Raw genomic sequence first — 19,845 nt, 5'->3', positions numbered from 1 at the left:
AACTTTTTCAGTGCTTTTGTGCACATATATTCGCCTATCTGGCCTATACTTTCTGGCCTCTCTTGGTCAGAAGTATGTGTCTCAGCCGATTAGATTTGATCTGGTTTAAAAAGGGAGAAAAATTAGTAAAAACATCCAAATCATGGCCTAAAAATCCTTTACTGTGTCCCCAGACAAACGTATTGCTGATACCATCAAGCTGTGCACCAGATAGCCTCATATCGGGCTTTTAGCAGTAACTATATCCGTCCCCATGAAAATTACAGTGATTTCAAAATGTCACACAGCACGTTTCCATTTATGGGACTTGAAATGATTGACCCTCCGCAGGGCCCCATTGGGACCTCCTGCCCTGTTGCCATAGAGATTCTCATATAGCAACCCACGGATAAGGAGGGCTTAAGTTCTTCACAACTGAAATCAATTACAGTTGGACTTTGAGAGACAATTTCCTGTCTTTTTTTAAACCCGTAGCACCTCTTCTTAACAGTTAAGGAGAACACTTGACGTGTTATACAACGCATTCTTGACATAACACATGCTACTTTGTAATCAACTCTATTTTGGAGTCATAATGGCTTTCTTACAGAGGGACTTTTGACAACTGTCAGAGTTCTTATTTTTTCAATTAAAAAAAATAAAGTAAAAGTTGACCCCTTTAAGGAAATTGTCGTGCACCATTCCAGCATTAAATTATGTTCTATGAACGCTGAAGTATAAAGGCTAACCCATAGTGACCTGTAGCTTCATTGTTATTGCACAGGCACGGTGGCGGTATCAATCTTCTATTATGTTACTTTGCTATTCATACTACCTATTTTTCTACCTGTAATTTGGACCATTTGTGTGGTATTGAGCATATCATGAAAAAGCGAATAAGTATAGTTCGCCCTAAACTAATGAAATAGATTAGCTATTACCAAACATTAATAATATATTTTTTTAACGGATATTGTAGCCCAAAGCTCACCTGCTGGTATGATCCCTATGCGTAGACGACACGGCACCAACTCAGCGTCCGGTTGTGTCTGGTCCACGCCGTTGTCTGTTTGGGTTCTGGTGACCAAGCCGTGCATGATCTCACTGAACATCCCATCTCCACCCACACACACCACCCTGGAAAAAATACAAATTATCCCAACAATTTACACATTCCATAGGCGATAAAGGACATTTTTTAGGTTATTTGATGAGAAAAATAACCACAAGAGCCAGAAAAGCCTCGACTATACCACACCTTGGCAGTAGATGGAACTGTCAAACCCTTCTATACATCATAATATCCCGCTGTGCCACTCAGCATTACACTTTTTTCACAAGTCTATATCAAAAAACCTTACAAAAGAGGACCTATAGATCATATGAATAGCAGAGTAAAAGCTTTTGCTGGACTGAAGGATAGGCGTTGGAGACGGCCGGGCACTCGACAGGAAAAAACCCTTTCATGCTATTGATGCCCTTTTATGTCCGACTCTCAGCTGCATTTTACCCTCACTTCCATCCCTCGCAGTCACATATGTGAGCTGCAGCATTGTGTACAGTTTGTGTTGAAAACATCAAACCTGAGTGATTTGTAGATGAGGATATTAAAGTACAGGTATTTAAGTGATTCTAGGGAACAGAATTGCTTTTAGATATAAACTGCTGCTTTTGCCATAACTGAATACTTTATTTCAACTGAATGTCTAAAGCATTGTGTAGACAAATTGGGTGAGTTCAAAGATGGATCTTATTCATGTATTACTGAAAGGACATCTTTGTATATCCTGGGAAACATCTCAACTTCTGCCAAATGGACATTCTTTGTTCCCATATGATGAAACCTAACTGACTTTGCTGGATCCACTTAAAGCTATATAGTGCGTAACCTCTGTCACCCCCACGAGGAATTCTGAGTAATGAAAACAACAATCTCGGCGCATCTACATGAGATAAGCCTTCGGTGATCGCGTATGGATTTTATTCCCTTTGCTGTACGTCCAGGTATTTTCTCAGCAGTAGAATCTGATACTGATAACTGATACATTTCTTGGGCTCTTCTTGAGCTCCTGCGCCAGTGTTTAGAGGGCGACACCAGTTTTTAAACGCTGCCATACTGAGAAATACAGATAACGTTTTATGGAGCTGATAGGCTTAATCAACTTTGTGTCAACTCATTTGGCGGTGTCTTGAATGTAACCGAAATATGAAAAAGTTACGCAGTATAGCTTTAGTGTCATTGTTAACTACATATGTTTACCTGCAAAAAAACAATCTTGGTTTTATGTACTTTTTGTAGACCCTTTGTATTATCGGGATTATCATACACTTGAGTTTGAGGTTGAAGGAATAAAAGACAAAAGATAAAAACAGTAGCTTGCTTTCAATTACTGAAATGTATTTGCCAATCGAAAGAGAGTAACACAAAAATGACAAGTTACCAGGTTACAAGAATCCAACACTGTACAAGGAAATTCAGGTCAACGCCTGAGATCATTAAAATGACTGTGTTTAAGTGTGAAAAAAACACAAAGGGCTTTGTCTCATGGTAACAATCTCACACAACACAGACTACAGCACAACAGGGCGTCAATAAAAAACTCTTAATATGGGATAATTGATGCAGGTCTAACGGCTGATTCTCTCCATGGCTTAATTGCAATACACAAAGGCAACAGAGTAAATTCCATGACAGCGTTGAAAGCCTAAAGAAAGCAACACAGCTACCTAGCTTGAGTACTCACCCGTCGTATTTATCTAGATTGGCCTCTGTTTTCAAGTGGTCTCTGGCATGATTGGCGCGCTCTGTAACTATAGAGACAAATCAAAATGGCAAGTGTTGAGAACAAGTTCAGTGAGGGGGAAAACGTACAGGCAAAATAAGTGTATGCTCATTGTGGCTTGACTAGTAGAACAAGCATGCTATTTACTGGCATTTGTGAAAAAACAAGACAAGGAAAAGGGCTGCGCTTTTGAAACATTCAAATGGAACCCGTCATGCAGATTAATGTGCGGAGAAAGCGAAAAGGCAACAGTGGCACAAAACAACCTAATTCGACGATTGTATATTAGTCCTGCGAAATGAGCCCCGGGCCCGCGGAAAACAAAAACAATAATTTAACAGTAAATCTATTTACCAGACGTATAATATCAACACAAATACAATCCTGCAGTTCATAGCAAGCGGTAGGAGGAAAGCCCAGAGTGGATAGCATTCACTCTGACGGACCATCCATATCCTAGACTATGTGTAAGCAGTAGCAAACACTTATTGAATAATAGATGTGTTTGGATACCCAAGCTTATCAACTATCACAGCTTCCATTAAGGTGCTGGCGTGATTAATGGCGCTATAAGCCAAATCATATCACTTTGCGAGGCCTCTTTGGTCCCCGCAATGGGCCACGGTAGGCTGTGGTGACCATCAAGGCTAATTTTTTATTTAAATGTAAAAAAAAAAAATAAAAAAAAATGCTTCTTATTATAGGGACCCACCAATCACGTCGGCTGAGATGCAGGCGCGGGTAAACAGCGGAGCCACCTTCTGCTCGTAGATACGCTTCCCGCGGCGCTTTCCCCCAAGGGGATTGATGTACACCAGGAGACTCTTCGGTCGGTTGGCTGCAAAGCAAGGGAGGAGGATTGTGAGATAGTCATTCAAATAGGCCCATTGTAAAGCTCCTATAAAACCAAATCCTCAAAAAATCCTTCTATCTATGTCATTTGGGTTAGTTAGTTAGTTAGTTGCATGATAGTAAGCATCTAAAAGGAGTTAGGCATATGTATCAATCCAAATGAAAGATATTGTCATTTAGGTGAGGCGGGTCATGCTCTTGTTCTTATGACACAGTAAGTATTTTGAACCAATCACAGCACGGTTCTTTGCCCGCACGTACTATTAAAAAACGCCCACACAGTCCTGTAAAACGGTCTAAACAGTAAAAAAAAGTGTAATGTTTTTTAACTAAGTTTTATAATATCTATGAAAGTTTATTTTCATAAATATTTTTGTAAAAGCCTATTGAGACACCCAACTTTGATATCATATCGATTTTTTACTATTTTGGACCAGGCGTTTAATAAACGTGTAACTGACAGAGGCTTGATGAAGTTTTCATTAACCAGAGAGACCTTTCTCCAAATGCTCAGTCAAAGTGACGGGCGCCCGGGACACTCCGCTCCAGAAATAAATGGTGTGTCGACTGTCTGTGGGAGGAGTGTGAAGCCATCCGGAGGTGCTGCATCATTCGGCGATAAACCAACAAAAGTGCTGCGACGGAGAATACTAAATGGCTTGTTTATGGGCTGCTGTGGAAGACTGCGTTTAGGACAAACAAGCTGAGATACAGCAGCTGCTCAAATTTAAAATGAAACGGATTCGGGATCAAGTGTTAAATGAGCGCAAAGAAATGTAGGGGGGTGCAATGTTGTTTGGCAATAAGATAAAAGCTCCATTAGATCACATGAATGGATTGTCAAAGGATGATGTTAAGATGTGATGTGTGTGGAGGAGAACGAACGCTATTGAACGCACCACGCCGCCGTCTTCACAATGAAATCTAGTTCATTTTTCTTGAAACGATTCATCCTGCCAGGCAAATTAGTGCTAAGCAGACCATTTCAAATGGGCTAAAACCTTCTCACACTGTAATGTCCCCCATGCTATACATGCACACTAAATCCTTTAGAACGCCATCATGCAAGTACTAAAAGTGTTTTAACACTGTGTTTCGCACTCAACTATATAAAAAAAAAATGTAATAAAGTTCCATATGTTGTGACTGATAGTGTAATAAAATGTTTTATGGCCGTGTAATATGTTAATACATCATGGAAAAACTTTAAATACCTTAAACCTTCCAGTTGATTTTTTATTTATTTATTCGTTATGATGTGCTGCTATGTACAGTTTTTTATTTTTTTTTTTCGTTAAAAAGCATAGTAATATTTAGGAGACGCCAAAGTAGATTCCTTAGAGGACATCTGAACAGTAAGCTGGAAGAGCAATACTACAGACACCCTACCTCATGCTTCATGTCCAAGATATTTCTACACAACAACACTAGACTCCTTTTTAATGTTTGTAGTACCACCATTTATATGTCTTATCAGACTGTGGTTGCCGGCTCCATTCTTCATGTCTATGCCTGTGAGGCGCTGTCTACAAGAGAGATGCAGGAACGCATCCTGCTCCTGGGTTCTCCTGAGGGACTTTGACACAACCCAAAGAGAATGAATATGTTTTTGTTTTTGGAGGATAATGCACACTTTCTCTTACCGCCTGGTAGTAAGGGCTAGAAAAGCACGTAAAGCAATATGTATTCGATCATAATTGTAACATGAAACAATTCCCTGGTCGTCGTGATATAAATCTGCAAACAGTTCTTTTACAATTCTATAATATCCCTTTGGGTTATCCTTGATTTTCGACTAGAGTATTCTATTCAGTGTGTGGCAGGAGGCAGTGTTGGGTGTATTCTTAGTGAAGGCCACAGTTAAATACTGTATAATTGTGCCTCTATAAAATAGTCCATAATCAACTAAGAAATGATTACATTGTGTCCCATGTTGCTGTAAGCTATTAAAATTGCTCCAGGAATAGGTTTTTCCTAAAGTTATGTTTGGCCCTGTGTAGTGCGGCTTAATGGACTGCGTGTACTCCAATTTTAAATGCATTTGTGCTAGCGCTCAATAAGCCACATTCTGAGTACGTGGCACTTTTACGGCGCCTAGTCAATAAACTGATTTTGATTAAATGAAATTCAGATTTAGTTTCAAAATGCGTCACCACATCTGTTCGAGGACATGGTGTAACGGTACATACTGAGTAATGACAGTTGCTCGTTGATAAGTTGGATCCACTGCTCGCAGAGTCCCTGGTTGGCACAGTGGAAGATGACATTGCTACACCGCCACTGGTGCTGCCTTCTCTTTCTCACGTAGGAAACTGTGGGAAAACAAAAAGAGATAGAAGGAGCTGTGTGAGGAAAAAGAAGACAAAAAAATAAAATATACGCCTTGCCAACCTATGACATTACATTTGTATTGGGTGTTGTAGGTCATGTTTGCTGATAGACACACAACTGTCTGTTGCAGCGATTGAACCTTCGACCTTGCCATTACGTTCTAACCACTGACCAGTTCTGTTAGACGGAGAATCGAAAAAGAGATCCTAAAAGAAAGATTGTATCAATACAATAAGATAATTCTAAATGGTATTTGAGCAGATAACACAAAATGTGCTAAATAAAGCCTTCCTTTCCCAGATATGAATCACTGAGAACCACCCATTATATTTTGTGATTTATAATTTGGATGTCTTTGTTGGGTCTTCTTTTCAGTTGTCATACTTTGTCCATAAATCAATTTTGCAAGACTATTCAGTATTACCAAGCCTTGTCACGGTACAGATTCAGCCCTCGAGAATGAACCCTGGCTTTGTCCTTAACAGCAAGGCCAATTAGATTCTGCATGTGAATAAGTGATAAAATAAGAGCATGGGAGAAATGAAGGAGAAGAAGTCAGTTAAAGTAAAACGGGGCTCTGCTGATAGTCAGACAAAAAGTAGGGAGGGAGCCGCATTATATCCTGCTAGGGAATAGTACTGAAATATTGACATTAAAAGACCCGAAAATTCACACGCTAAGCACTTTGACAGCAGATTCGCGCACGGAAGCGTTTCAAAGTCAAATTATCACACCAGGCTTTTTCTTTTCATCAGATAGAGAAGTTAACTTTTTCCGGCGAGTTGCTCCAATCATTTACGGCACCTTGCACGTCTTCCAGGCAGAGATGGCGTTCAGAGTGGGTGTAAAATCAGCCCTTTAAGAAGTTACATAATCGGGATGGAAGTGATGGAGCGCGTCTTTGAAGCCAAGTTTCCACACATTTTCGGCTATGCACTCATGTCGAGTTTAGACACAATCTGATGCCAGTAAAAGCCCACATTAGTGAGGTAATTTTTAGACCTTTTCTGTGATAACTAATGTAAATCGGATCTCCTTTAGGATATAATCTAATGGCTTAAAATCGAGCATTAGCCCTTGAGTCACTGGCATGCTGCCATTTTAGGCCCAGTCAGCTGAGCTGTGAAGGGGCTTCTCTTGTTGTTTCAGACTGTAGAAATAATCCTGACAGCTCCAGTGTCAGACCACTTGAGATTGGTAGGGGCTGAACACAGGCTCTTGGCACACTTACCCCAAAAATGGAACTGTAATATGTTGCATTGACCTACTGCAGAAAAATGAAATGTGACAGTCGGTAAAAGCTAGCTGTACAAGCATTTGTAGGGGAAGGAACAAAAGACGATGCATCCATTTCTTAAAGAGGAGCACTTCAGCTATTACATATTGCACTTGCATTAAGACAGAGGATATGTGTTTAAAAAAGCGAGAAATTCAACAGAGGAAAAAGCTGAGATACTCTTGTCTTTGAATCCATTGCGTGGGCTTAGCAACAAAACATTGGATCCTACATTTCCCATAATTCAGCTAGTCATTTTCTCAGACTTGGCAAACCTCCACCACAGTGCTCCATGTGACAACTTAATTAGTGTGTGTGTGTGTGTGTGTGTGTGTGTGTGTGTGTGTGTGTTTGCTTGTATGTAGGTTGTATACCTGTGAAAGCATGGGGATACAGCTGGGATTGCTGCTTGACTTTTTTCTGACTCCTCCTGGTCTCTGTGCTGTCTTGGTCATCCTCTGTGGTTTTCCGCACAGCCAGTATTTCACACACCTGGACAGCATGGCTGCGTGCTGGAGATACATTGACATGTTAACATTTTACCCAACTTTAACAAGCATTATAAAATAACAAAAGCCTAAGGATCCTTTGACAGAAAAATTGTATTAGCCTGTGTTATAAGTTCTCATCGACACACATCGACGAAACTTAACTACTGAGGAGGTGCATTTTACATGTATTTAAAAAATGCTCTGTTTACAAAAGCAATAATGTTTTTTGTGAAGATAATTAAAGTTGCTAAAATCAATATTTTTTTTTATTGAAAATGGATCGCATAACGCAAAAGGAATTATGAGTCCTTTTGCGAGTTCCCATCAGCTTTATGGAGCTTGTCTCAGATCATTGTTTTGGTTTTACGGCCCACAGCTTTTTACTGTTTATGGTTTTGGTTCAGTCTCACTGCTCGTCAGCCTCATCTCCAGATGTAACAGGCAGCTGTTGCAGTGATAAACCCACTACACGCTCTCTGCACAGCACCAAATGGCACACACACAAAGTTAGAGACTAATTGCTAAAGTTGAACATTTTGCAGCTAAAAAGGAACAACATACACAGCCAAATGCTTGGTGTTTGTTCTTCTTTCCCACAAGAACAGCGTCCGGCTTGCTGGGATGAAAGACTTTGGGGAATTTGGACATTTGAATGGTGTGTTCATTAACATAATTTGTCAAGAATGGAGTACTTTGGTACCTTGTGGCAGTGTGGAGAAGGGCACAATCGGCCGCCTTTAAGAGCTGCTGAATCACATCAAAGAATTGAATAGGTTTGAATGAACCAACTGTTATTGAAAGGCCATGTTTTGGAAATGGTTTCTTTTCGTATCCATGTGTGAGAACAATTTGGAATTAGCGATGTCATAATTTCAAAGGACGATAAAATGATCACAGAATAGCTAAGACACCAAAGCTTTGGACAGCAAAAAAAAGGCTAAATATTCAACACTAAATATTTGTTTTCCCTAGCGAACTGTTTCTATATTTGAATCCAAAAATCCTTAGCGTGCAAGTAGCACAGTAGCTGGCTATGTTGCTTACAGAACAAATTCAAAAAGTGCATTTTGTACTGGGGAAAGGACAATATTACTTGCGACTAGTTTAACTGACCTCTTCAACTGAATCACATACAGGCATCCCGTTCTCTCCTACCAATTTATTCAGCCGCCGACGTGGTGAAATGGATGGGAGGGAGGCATGACATATTATTTCTCTCTCCTGGGACTGTGAGGGAATAGGATTTCATTTCTTTCTCAAATAAAAATGATGCGCCGTGCAGGCATGAATAACTTTATGGCCATCGATATTCACACTTTGACAAATAGGAAAAGTTATGGCCGTGTGGGTAATGGCTTTACTTAAAAAAAAAAAAAAAAGACAAGAATGAGGAGTTTCATTCCAACTTTTTGAGAAATGGCAAAGTGCTCTTCCAATGTGATGTGTTGGAGATGAATGCAGATGGATTACTAATAGTTATTGTGACTTACACTCGCCGGGCCACTTTATTAGGTACACCTGTTGTTAACAATGTCTTGTTAACACACATAACTGATCACCCAATCACATGGCAGCAACTCAACGCATTTAGGCATGTAAACTTGGTCAAGGCAACTTGCTGAAGTTCAAACCGAGCATCAGAATGGGGAAGAAAGAGGATGTAAGTTACTTTGAAGGTGAAGAAGACCCCACAGGATGCCACTCCTGTCAGCTAAGAACAGGAAACTGAGGCTACAATTTGCACAGGCTCACCAAAATTGGACAATAGAAGAACTGAAAAAGTGTACCTGGTCTTATGAGTCTCTATTTCAGTTTTGGCATTCAGATGGTAGGTTCAGAAATTGGCATTAACAACATGAAAACATGGATCCATCCTTCCTTGTATCAATGGTTCAGACTGGTGTTGGAAGTTTAATGGTGTTTTTCTTGGCACACTTTGGGCCCCCTTGTACCAATTGAGCATTGTTCAAGTGCCACAGCCTACCTGAGTATTGTTGCTGACCATGACCATCCCTTTATGATCACAGTGTACCCATCTTCTTATGGCTACTTCAAGCAGGATAATGCACCATGCCACAAAGATCAAATCATCTCAAACTGGTTTCTTGAATATGACAATGAGTTCACTGCACTCCAATGGCCTGCACAGTCACCAGATCTCAACCCAATAGAGCCCCTTTGGGATGTGGTGGAACGAGAGATACGCATCATGGTTGTGCAGCCACCAGATCTTCAGCAACTGCCTGATGTTATCATGTCAATGTGGACAAAAACCTCTGAGGAATGTTTCCAACATCTTGTTGAAAGTATGCCACGAAGAATTAAGGCAGTTCGGAAGGCCAAAAGCGGTCCAACCCGGTACCAGCAAGGTTTACCTAATAAGTGGCCAGTGAGTGTATAGGGGAGAACGGGGTAATTTGTCACACGGGTTGGTTGTCACAATCGTTATATCTCGGAACCAGAAGGCGCTGTCTGTGAAATTTTGGTATGTAAATATCCAGAATTGGGATCAGAGGTCACCTACATAGTCTTCCTTGGAGTTAGACTGCTGAATTTGAGGTGAGACGACTGTTTGTGTTTTTCATGTAAAATTGAAAATATTTAGCTCCTCAGTATTTTTCTTCTAGGCTTTTACACAATGGGTTTATAACAAAACACTTGTTACCCATACAAAGTGTGAAGGGTAAACTATAGTTTAGATTGTGGTTAGCAAGCTAATTAGTTGTCAGATGGTTGTTGGCCTTGATGCTAGCAAGAAATTCAAGTTGGGGTTGGTCGTCAAATTTTTTGGGGGGTTGGTTGTCACATATTATCTCAAGGCTGCAGCCAGAAAAGGAACCCAATAACGAAATACATTTTCAACCTGTATCCTCACTGACACCCCAGAGAAGGAAAGAACAGAGCAGGAAAAGGCAGCTAGCATGCAAAAGAAAAAAGGGCAACAAAATCAAAACAACCCAGTGCATCCCAAACTAGACCAGCTGCCAAGGCTACAGTAAGTTATGTAGGCCTATTTGTCAACTTGACAATGCAATTAAACTTTCAAATGTAGTTCTACTTTCTTGCCTTATTTTTAAGATTATTCCCATTAAGATAACATTGTGACAAACAACCCCATAGTGTTTGACAACCGACCCCTTGATGGGGTTGGTTGTCACAATGTGTAAGGGTGTCTTTGATGATTAATTTCTTCTTTATTACAATAAGATAGAAAAAGTGAGGGGTACACATTTCAAGCCAACTCCTTAAGCTTCAATTTAATGTAGGAATGACTATTGAAAGATGTTTAGGTGATAAGCAATTCTCACTAGAGTAAAAAGTGTGCCTACTTACCCCGTTCTCCCCTACTACACAGTTTGTCTATTTTCTAAACTGCCTATCCTGTTCAGGGTCACAACCCTTTTGACAATATTGACAACGAGAATTAGGTTAACGTCATGGAAACACCTGTGGTTACATGACGTGGTCGTACGGAACTTTCTTAGACAAACAGATCACTGAGGACGTTAACTCTTTGAAATGTTGATTTAGGCTACTCACATAATGGAAAGTTAAACACAGACACATGTTTGTTTTATCAGCTTTTCAACATGTTTCACCAAGACCAGTGACTAAATAGACACTTTATGTTGAGAAGGATGCTCTAACATGTCAAAAATCCTTTCATGGAAGCGTACAGAGAATCCAAAGTGGGTTAACTTTGGTCAAATGTTGCATGTTGATAGTGCCAACTATTGTCAGAACAAACACAAGATTAAAACAAAGTGTATTTGAGATTTGAGATAATTAAACGGGAAAGTTTACATTTGCTTGTTTGATTAATATCCGAGCTCCAAATTTGTACTGGAGTCACACCAGCAGAATATATTACAATATATTATCTGGTATCTCTTACACATTTAAATGTTTGTTATCTTAAGCTCCCTGGTTTATGGCGATATCCCACAAAGAGGAAAAAATGCATGAAATCCATTCTGTGTTGGTATGGTGAAAAATCTACTTCTGTCAGAGAGACTATAAGCGAACAGTCATCACTGAGTCAGTACAAGCTGTGTGTGTGTGTGTTTCTCTCTTTGTAGCCTGGCCTATCCTTTGAACGACTTGGTCAAATTAACCCCAGAAACACAACACAAAGCCAGCAATCCCAGTGAACTGTGTTAGGGAAGGGACTGGAGACAATAGCTGACATTCCCACATTCAAAACACTGCTCCAATAACCCTGCCACACACACACACACAAATGCACATACACGGTAAAATAGGCAGACACAAGTACACAATAATCCCATACACACACAAATTCCCTACTTTTTAGCCCGGTGCGGTCCCTAAGCTACATGCTAAGCAATTGGCCATACAAGGCAGATCCTCTCTGCTTTGCTCTGACATACTTTTTCTTTGTGCTTGAAAATAATCTTAGCACTGGCAGTCACCCAGTGTGTGCTGCTTATTCATACCACAGGGCTCAGTCAGTGAGATACTGTGAGCCGGAGAGGTCTCTTACCTGAACAAGCTCAGCATTTCAGGAACTTGGGGGCAACTAGGGTTTATTTTCCAATGGACTTGGAGGTAAGCTTTAACATGTTTTGCTGTTGCAGAGCTTCGGTGATACCCACAAAACACTCAAAAAGAAGACTTTTGTTATGGTTATGTAATATTCTGTGACTTTCTTCAATTTCCATTATAGAATGAATGGCATAGAAAGATTCGATATGATCCTTTTTAATAAATTACCTTTTAGCAATTCAACATTTCTGGTACAAAAGCCAAGTTCACTTAGTCCAAATAATAGACTCGGTTATGACAATCAAGCATAAAAGGACAAGCCCAAACATCTCCAAGAGACAAATCACATTGAAAAAGCACTCATGAGGAGGGCAACCTGGGTACTTTTAAAAAAGGACATTCGTATTGTCCCTCTAACAATATTCAAGGCCTAACCTGGAGCGTGCTGCTTTGTGTTTGTGTCTCTGAATCATGATTTGTGGCAAGGCCTACTGCAAACACTTGAGACTTCCAAGTGATATTGATTTCAATGTTTTCATATAAAGCCTTTGAGTTCTACCTTTAGGAGTCACAAATCGATAAAAAAAGAAAACTTCAACTCCAGAAGTACTGTTTGTGAAGAAGGCTGTGTGTAATTGAAGAGATGATATCTAAACCCCTGAGGCATAGCCAAAACTAATTAATTACCACTTATTAGGCCCAATAAACATTAATACCACTTGCATTTAACAGGAGCTTACATACAAGCTGTTTACTTACTGCTATAGAATAGTTCCACAGCTTGTTAGCTTAGCTAAGTAGAAGAACTAGGCACAGTGGAAAGATAATGGCCTGTCCCTGTCCAAAACATCAAAATCTGCACTGCAGCTGGCCAAGAAATAGTACACATAAAAGCCTGTATAACCACAATCACAGTCATTTTTACAAAGATTAGACAACCAGATATAGTGTTAATAATTATTGAGCCATAGAGATGCTACTAGGCACATTTTGTTAGTTTTGGACAGAAGCAGGCTAGCGGTTTCCTCGTTTTAGGGACAAAATGTATTTCCCTAAATGAGAAACTATTTGTTAGACATAACAACCTAGAATGCACCAGTATTCTACTGCATTTGGTTATAAAGTTTGTCTTAAAATTCAGCATACCTTTCCAAAATGTGTATTAGGGGTTTACATTTTTGTCCAAACATGCACCTCTAAGGCATCAGTTTTCCTACATGAGGTTAACATTTACTGCCATGGAAACATTATTAAGACCAAATTTGAATAGAATATCTTATGGGAAACGAGTAGCAACAGAGAATTTATCCAAAACCCCGGCATATGTACCCTTAACAATGTGAAAGACAGCGAATGGACAGCACATTTTGACAATGGCTGACAGCTGCTTTGCCCAAATGTGAATGTAATCCCTAACTCTGGCATTGTAAGTTCCTTTCTCTACTGAGGCAGAAAGATCCAAGTCCTCAGGGCCCAGGGTGCTACTGGAGAGCACTGATGGGGTGATTTGTAAAAGTACTCATATCATGAGAAATACATGGGCATAGAGTTTAAAATGAGTGAAGTGGCCCATTAATGACATAGCGTACTTGACAAGCACAAAGAGCCACTGGTATTGGCGATGAGAGTATCCTAAAATCATAAAAGAAAGAGGATCTTTGTGTTAATGTAATGGAGCTTAAGAGGTCAGTTAAATACGGCTCTTTTGGTATAAATACTATCCACCATGTAATTCAGGAGCATGCTTCTGAAGAGGACCTATTGTTCATTATGGTAGACACACACACAATCACAAAGAAAAAGTTATGGAAGATTTTACCCTTTTTGTACCCCTGCCTTTAGTGCTTTCAAAAACACTTTCCCAATTTGGAATGGCCAATTTCTCATCCCTAACCGGGTTCCTACCACTATATGTTAATGCCTGATCATATCAGAAAGTGTCAGGTTCCAGCAGTTTTGGTGATGTAATGTCTACCTTTGGCTGGATGGGTGAACTATTACAGCTGAACAGCTCATAGTTAACATGCCATCTAGCTGGGGATATGTTGGTGCTAGTCAGTACTAGTCATGTATTTGTACTACTTTATATTTTGGATTATCTGACTATGATCCCTTAAAGGTCATGGATGTCAAGTTGATTTTGCCATTAGTTTATGCTTCAAATGTGCGTATCAAATTCTACCAAAGTTGAACTTGACACGCAGATGTAATCCCAGTGAGTGAATCTACTGATTGCGTCAATTCCATTTCAATGAATTCATTATGGCACACAATTTCATCAGTTGAAATGCTAGTTTGACCTCAAATGTTACTTTGTATCTTTAAGATGGATAGACAAGTAGCTGTGCCTGTTATGGTGCATATGTGAAAAATGACTAAATTCATGATCCTGCTCATCCCGCTCATCCTGCTTCCCTAAAACTGGGTGGCACCCCACCGTGATTCACGTCAACATAATGACTTTGAAGTCCTCATCACACCCTAGATGGTTTTCACATTGGTGTTGAAGGGACTCAACCACAGACATTCTCTTGAATCTAGATATGGAGAAGAATTTAATCTGAACTCAGTAGAAACATGTGTGTGTACCAGGGATTTTGTGTGTGTTTGTGAACCCAATATCTGACAGCACAGCACCTGGCCTCACCTTCTTTCAGTCCTTTGACAACAAACAGGCTGTCATCATATTCATATTCTGCTGTTGTTCTCTGCACCCCTCCCCTTACACAGTGGATCCGTGTGTAATCCCTTTATTGTTGCTGCGCTTTGGCACTGACAATGTGTTAGAGGAAAAGCCAGCACAGGCTTAAGGAAAGGCTTGCTTTCTTAAGGCGTTGCTACAATATTTATGTTGTTTTTTAGGTCGTTCCCGTTTTGCTTTTACACATTACATTTCCAGTGACATGCAACACGGGTGCAAGAGAGGGGATAAGATTAAACTGAGGGTGGAAAACTGATAAAAAAATGTTTGTTGTTTGGTGATGCAACCTAATATTAAAGCATTTTTGGCCCCCTGCTGGATTTTAGCTGCAGCAGGGACCATGTACGCAAGGATTGTATTGCAATATATCCATAAATATATATTAATTATATTTATATTAACAAGCTGGGTGTCCTACCACGGAGAGGATGGTTGTGCGGCTTTTTGTTGCCCGACCACGACACCAACACAACATCATCAAGTCATTGATTCATTGTGTAATTAGCTTTAGAGGTCCGGCTCTGTGCTCCTATTGACCCAAGCTGCAGGTAAATAAATACAATCAAAGTAATGAAAGGGCCTGTACTGCTGCCAGTAATGCGGTATAAACCACAGTTTACCCAGTCTCCAGCTGCTGCTTTGTGGCAGTGTTTGCTGCTCTGTATCTCCCTCCCTCCCTCTGCAGCCGTCTCTCAATGTAATGTACAGACAGGGCTGTGCATTGAGCACCAGCTTTTAGATTACAGAGCCCAGATCTGCCAGGGTACACGTGGCAGTGAGCTGTCAAACAAGACATGCCGATTTCTCCCGGGCACAATGGGTTTGCTAAGCCAATGCTTAGGCAAACAGACAGCGAGAGGGGAAGACAGCAAAGGTATAACGGGGGAACGTTCAGTCTTGGTGCAGTGATTCTGCTTGTTCTCAATACTTACCCCAAAAGGTCCAGAATACAAGAATTTTTTTCCAACAACTTATTTTGGCTTGATTTGTTGATCTCCTGACTTTTCAAATAGCTCCACCAAAAGGTCACTTAGAAATAGAAATATGTACTAGATTCTACTAGAATGTACTGGCACAAAAGTTGAACGGACATTCGTGGTTCCCATAAATCCCATGAACATTGGTGGTAAACTGTCTCTTTAGCGCTGAGGTTGACATATTTTATTGATAACATTCCACACTCGGAAAGATTCCATTCCATTTGTACTAACTCTCATGTGTCCTGCAGAGTGGCACTGGGCTGATCCAATAGTTTTAAACTTCAACATACACCCGCCTTCAAGTGAGTTAACCTTTGTCAATTGAGTGATTCCAGACCTTCAGTAAATGAAATGAAGTACAATGGTCTGGTTGGACCAGGCTAGTAGAGTGACTGAGGCTCAAAATCATGTAGCTCTGTTTTGCTTTTTATTTAAATGTGGATTTTGCCATGGGATTTGACCACAGGACAACATTCTGTGATAGTGAGACCTTATTTCAGCCTGATTTCCAATACTTCCAGTATCGCTGTAAGTGAATCCCCGACTGTAACGTGTTGGATCTGTATTCAGCTCTGCTATACGGGAAAGCCAATATCTAACCCTCCCCTGGACCAGAGAGATATCCAGGCTTAGAAGGCCTGAGGAAGTACTACTTGCTAAGCATAGTGATTTGTAGGAAAGGAGAAGATGGTCTCTAAAGCATATGCCATGATTTATTCTACATTTCCGTCCAACATGGCATAGTGCATTGTATCAAAGGAGACACTCAGGCATAATGTAGACATAAGATTTTGCTCCAGGCTCAGAAGCCATGCCATTTCAGTGATTGGATTTTGTTTGTGTGTCCGTGCGGGCGAGACCTGCGTGTCAACAAATACCAATCCTGGCAAAGAGGCCCCTGTCTATTTCACTACTCAGCACATTTGACTGACGGATGCTGTGATTTGACCAAATCCACTTCCAGTTTGTGTCAAGCAGTAACATCCACTAATGTTGTCTAAACCGAAGCATGTAGACCAGAGGGATATTTACTGCGCATAACAACTCTTGGCATTCATGGCCCGTTTGTGTCAGTTTGATGCTAGGGAAAATATATTGGGCAAAAAAGAAAATGTAATATATGAGAGCTAAAGAAGACCTGTCAAATGAGTCACGCTTCCTAATTTCCAGCCATCAGCTAGGATTAGCTTCTGTCTTGTCAGTGGTGCAGCGGACTCAGAGATCTCCCTTAACTTCTAAAATGTAACTTGATAGTCAGAAACATTTGCAAACATGTCACCTTCTATTTCAGATTTATCCTGATATCCCCGCAGCTTGCTTGGTCACATTTTATTTTCAATAAAGTAAATATGAAAATATCCTCCTTGACTTATTTATTTGCAATATTTCTGCTGTTGTGGGCACTGAACCAGGGACCTTGCAGGTAAGGGACTGGTTACTTGCAACACTCAAACACCCTGCCAAGTTCAGAACTAATATTTTGGACTTTAAACCATTAGTCATTTAAGTCCCCCCCTGCCTTAACTCTAGTCACTGATTAACTATATGATAACAACACTAAATTCCAAGACTGCATGTATAAAAAGATTAATACAGTTTATACCCAGGGGTCAAAGTGATTTTATGGACATGGAGCGTTGTAAAAGGTAGTTCACCAAAAATGACATCCAGGACCTTCCACGATCACAACCTGGGTGGACAACCTTGTCAACAAGCTGCTGGAAAGCTACAGCGGGCCGACATAGCAAATCAGAACCAGCTGTTAAAGTGAATGGGGGTGAATGGGGATGGGCTAATAGGGAATTTTTTTAACTTATAGATATCATTATGAAACTTTGCCAGTTGATTACTGACATTAAAACAAAAACTTTTTGTATTACAGTATTTTCCAAAATGTTTAAATTAATATGAAAAATCATCAATATCTTACTAATGATGCGTACATTTGCATATCTGCAAAGCCCCAAAATATAGATCTTGGAAGAAAACAAAGTCAATTTGTTTTTAAATTTTGAAAACAAAACAAGTGTCCAACTGCCTGAAGCCTTTCCTAATCACAGTTCAAATTTGATCAATAACCCATAGAAAATAAATTTTTTACACAGTTACATTTCATGTGCCATGGATCAAAAGTGTCCTTTTGGAGTCTCCAGCTGGTATTTTAGGAAACGGCTAGACATTCCCTTGGAAAAAACTGTGTAAAAAATTAATTTTCTATGTGTTATTGATCAAATTTGAACTGTGATTAGGAAAAGCTTCAGGCAGTTGGACACTTGATTTGTTTTCAAAATTTAAAAACAAATTGACTCTGCTTTTGTCCAACATCTAGATTTTGGGGCTTTGCAGATATGCAAATTTACGTATCATTAGTAAGATATTGATGATTTTTCACATTTATTCAAACTTTTATACAAAAAGTTGTTGTTTTAATGTCAGTAATCAACTTGCAAAGTTTCATAATGATATCTATAAGTTTAAAAAAATCCCTATTAGCCCACCCCCATTCGCTTAAACAGTTCTGATTTGCTCTGTGTCGGCCCGTTGTAGCTTTCCAGCTGCTAGTTGACCACGTTGTCCACCCAGGTTGGGATCCTGGAAGGTCCTGGATATCATTTCTGGTGAACAACCTTTTACAACGCTCCATGTCTGTTTTTAAAAAAAAGGGGTTTTGCCTAGGTATTAATTATCCACTTAAGCTTACATAAGTCATTGCCGTTTTAGAAAGTGTGACTCTAGACAGAGGTGTTTGATATTTGGGGGTGAGATGGGAGGGATAGGGTTGGAGGTTGGGTAGCCAGTTGACGTAGCCACTTGAACACTGACTCAATAAATGAAAGTATTTTATGGTGGGTTATTATAGGCCACTTGATACCACTCTGAGGAAGGTCAATGGCCAGGTTTACAGTGAAGTGTGTGTGCAGTGCCAGCTGTAATCACTCCACTTGATACGGTACAGTAATTACAGACCCGAGGACTCATCGAGATGAACAAACATTAGCCTCAGGAGGTTATAAGGACGTCTGGTTGAAGTGGCCTGGCTCAAATAAGGAGCGCAGCTTGACAACACAGTTTTGGTAAAGATCATTTAGGTTACAGACCATTAAACCAGTGCATGCTGGGATTCCAGCTCGCTGTGACCATTGACTGGGTTGTGACACTATTCATAAACATATCATTAGCTTAAGTGTGTGAGCAGCCTTTTCTAAAATCTAAATGAACACTAGCTCGTTTCAGTGACTGACTAATATGGGCTGCACCACTAAAACTTGACAAATATTTCAACAAGTTACTACGTTACAAGTAGTCTACATTGGCTGCTATCACCTTTGTAAATAGATCATTGAGAACAGAGTGGGCCTAACTGCAATACATTATCAAGTTATTTGGGCCTATCATTACTTTTATAGTAGGCTATGTATAAAGTAGTTTTATTTAACAGGCCTAGGTTACATGAAGAAATATGCATTTCAGAGTTAGTTGTAACCTATTCATGCAGTTTAGAGAAGGCCTATTAAATAATGCTAACCTGAGCAACAGCCACTTGTCTGACAATATTTGTTATTTTCTGATCTGAACTTTTATTATGTCTGTGAAATGTTCTTAAACACCTCCTCCTTTACTCGAACCTCTGCACAGGCATGAGCTATCTTAATTAGGTCTGTCAGTTAGTTAGCTACGTTACCTAGGCAACAGCTGCACCTGGCAGTGAACATGTAACAACAGGCTAATTTCACAACTACTGCATCCTAGTATAGCTATGTTTTGAGAACTAGAGCTGTCATTATGTCGGACTGAATGCCCACCTGTGTGACCCGCTCCTGTCAGCCTACAGACCCCAGCTATAGCACCGAGACATAACTGCGTCTACGTCAGGTGCATGGTCCTGATAAGGAGCGCAGAAGACAGCTGCTCAACACTTTTTTTCTCCCCTTTTTTACACGCTGAA

General features: G+C 40.1%; 1 protein-coding gene across 1 annotated transcript in view; it reads right to left on the bottom strand.

The window, feature by feature from the left end:
* The window catches only part of cerk (ceramide kinase), a gene marked incomplete at its 5' end in the record, with an annotated part of 36,619 nt that overhangs the window by 16,414 nt on the left and 360 nt on the right, over positions 1–19,845 (bottom strand). Inside the window, 5 exons of the mRNA XM_080050779.1 lie at positions 971–1,116; positions 2,724–2,790; positions 3,475–3,600; positions 5,804–5,926; positions 7,596–7,733. Coding sequence (XP_079906905.1) covers positions 971–1,116; positions 2,724–2,790; positions 3,475–3,600; positions 5,804–5,926; positions 7,596–7,733 — 600 coding nt within the window. The remainder of the gene's footprint in view (positions 1–970; positions 1,117–2,723; positions 2,791–3,474; positions 3,601–5,803; positions 5,927–7,595; positions 7,734–19,845) is intronic.

Source organism: Ammodytes marinus (assembly GCF_949987685.1).
Source record: "Ammodytes marinus genome assembly, chromosome: 22".
In the NCBI taxonomy this organism is placed as follows: Eukaryota; Metazoa; Chordata; class Actinopteri; order Uranoscopiformes; family Ammodytidae; genus Ammodytes; species Ammodytes marinus.
This window is presented reverse-complemented; position numbering and strand designations above follow the sequence as displayed.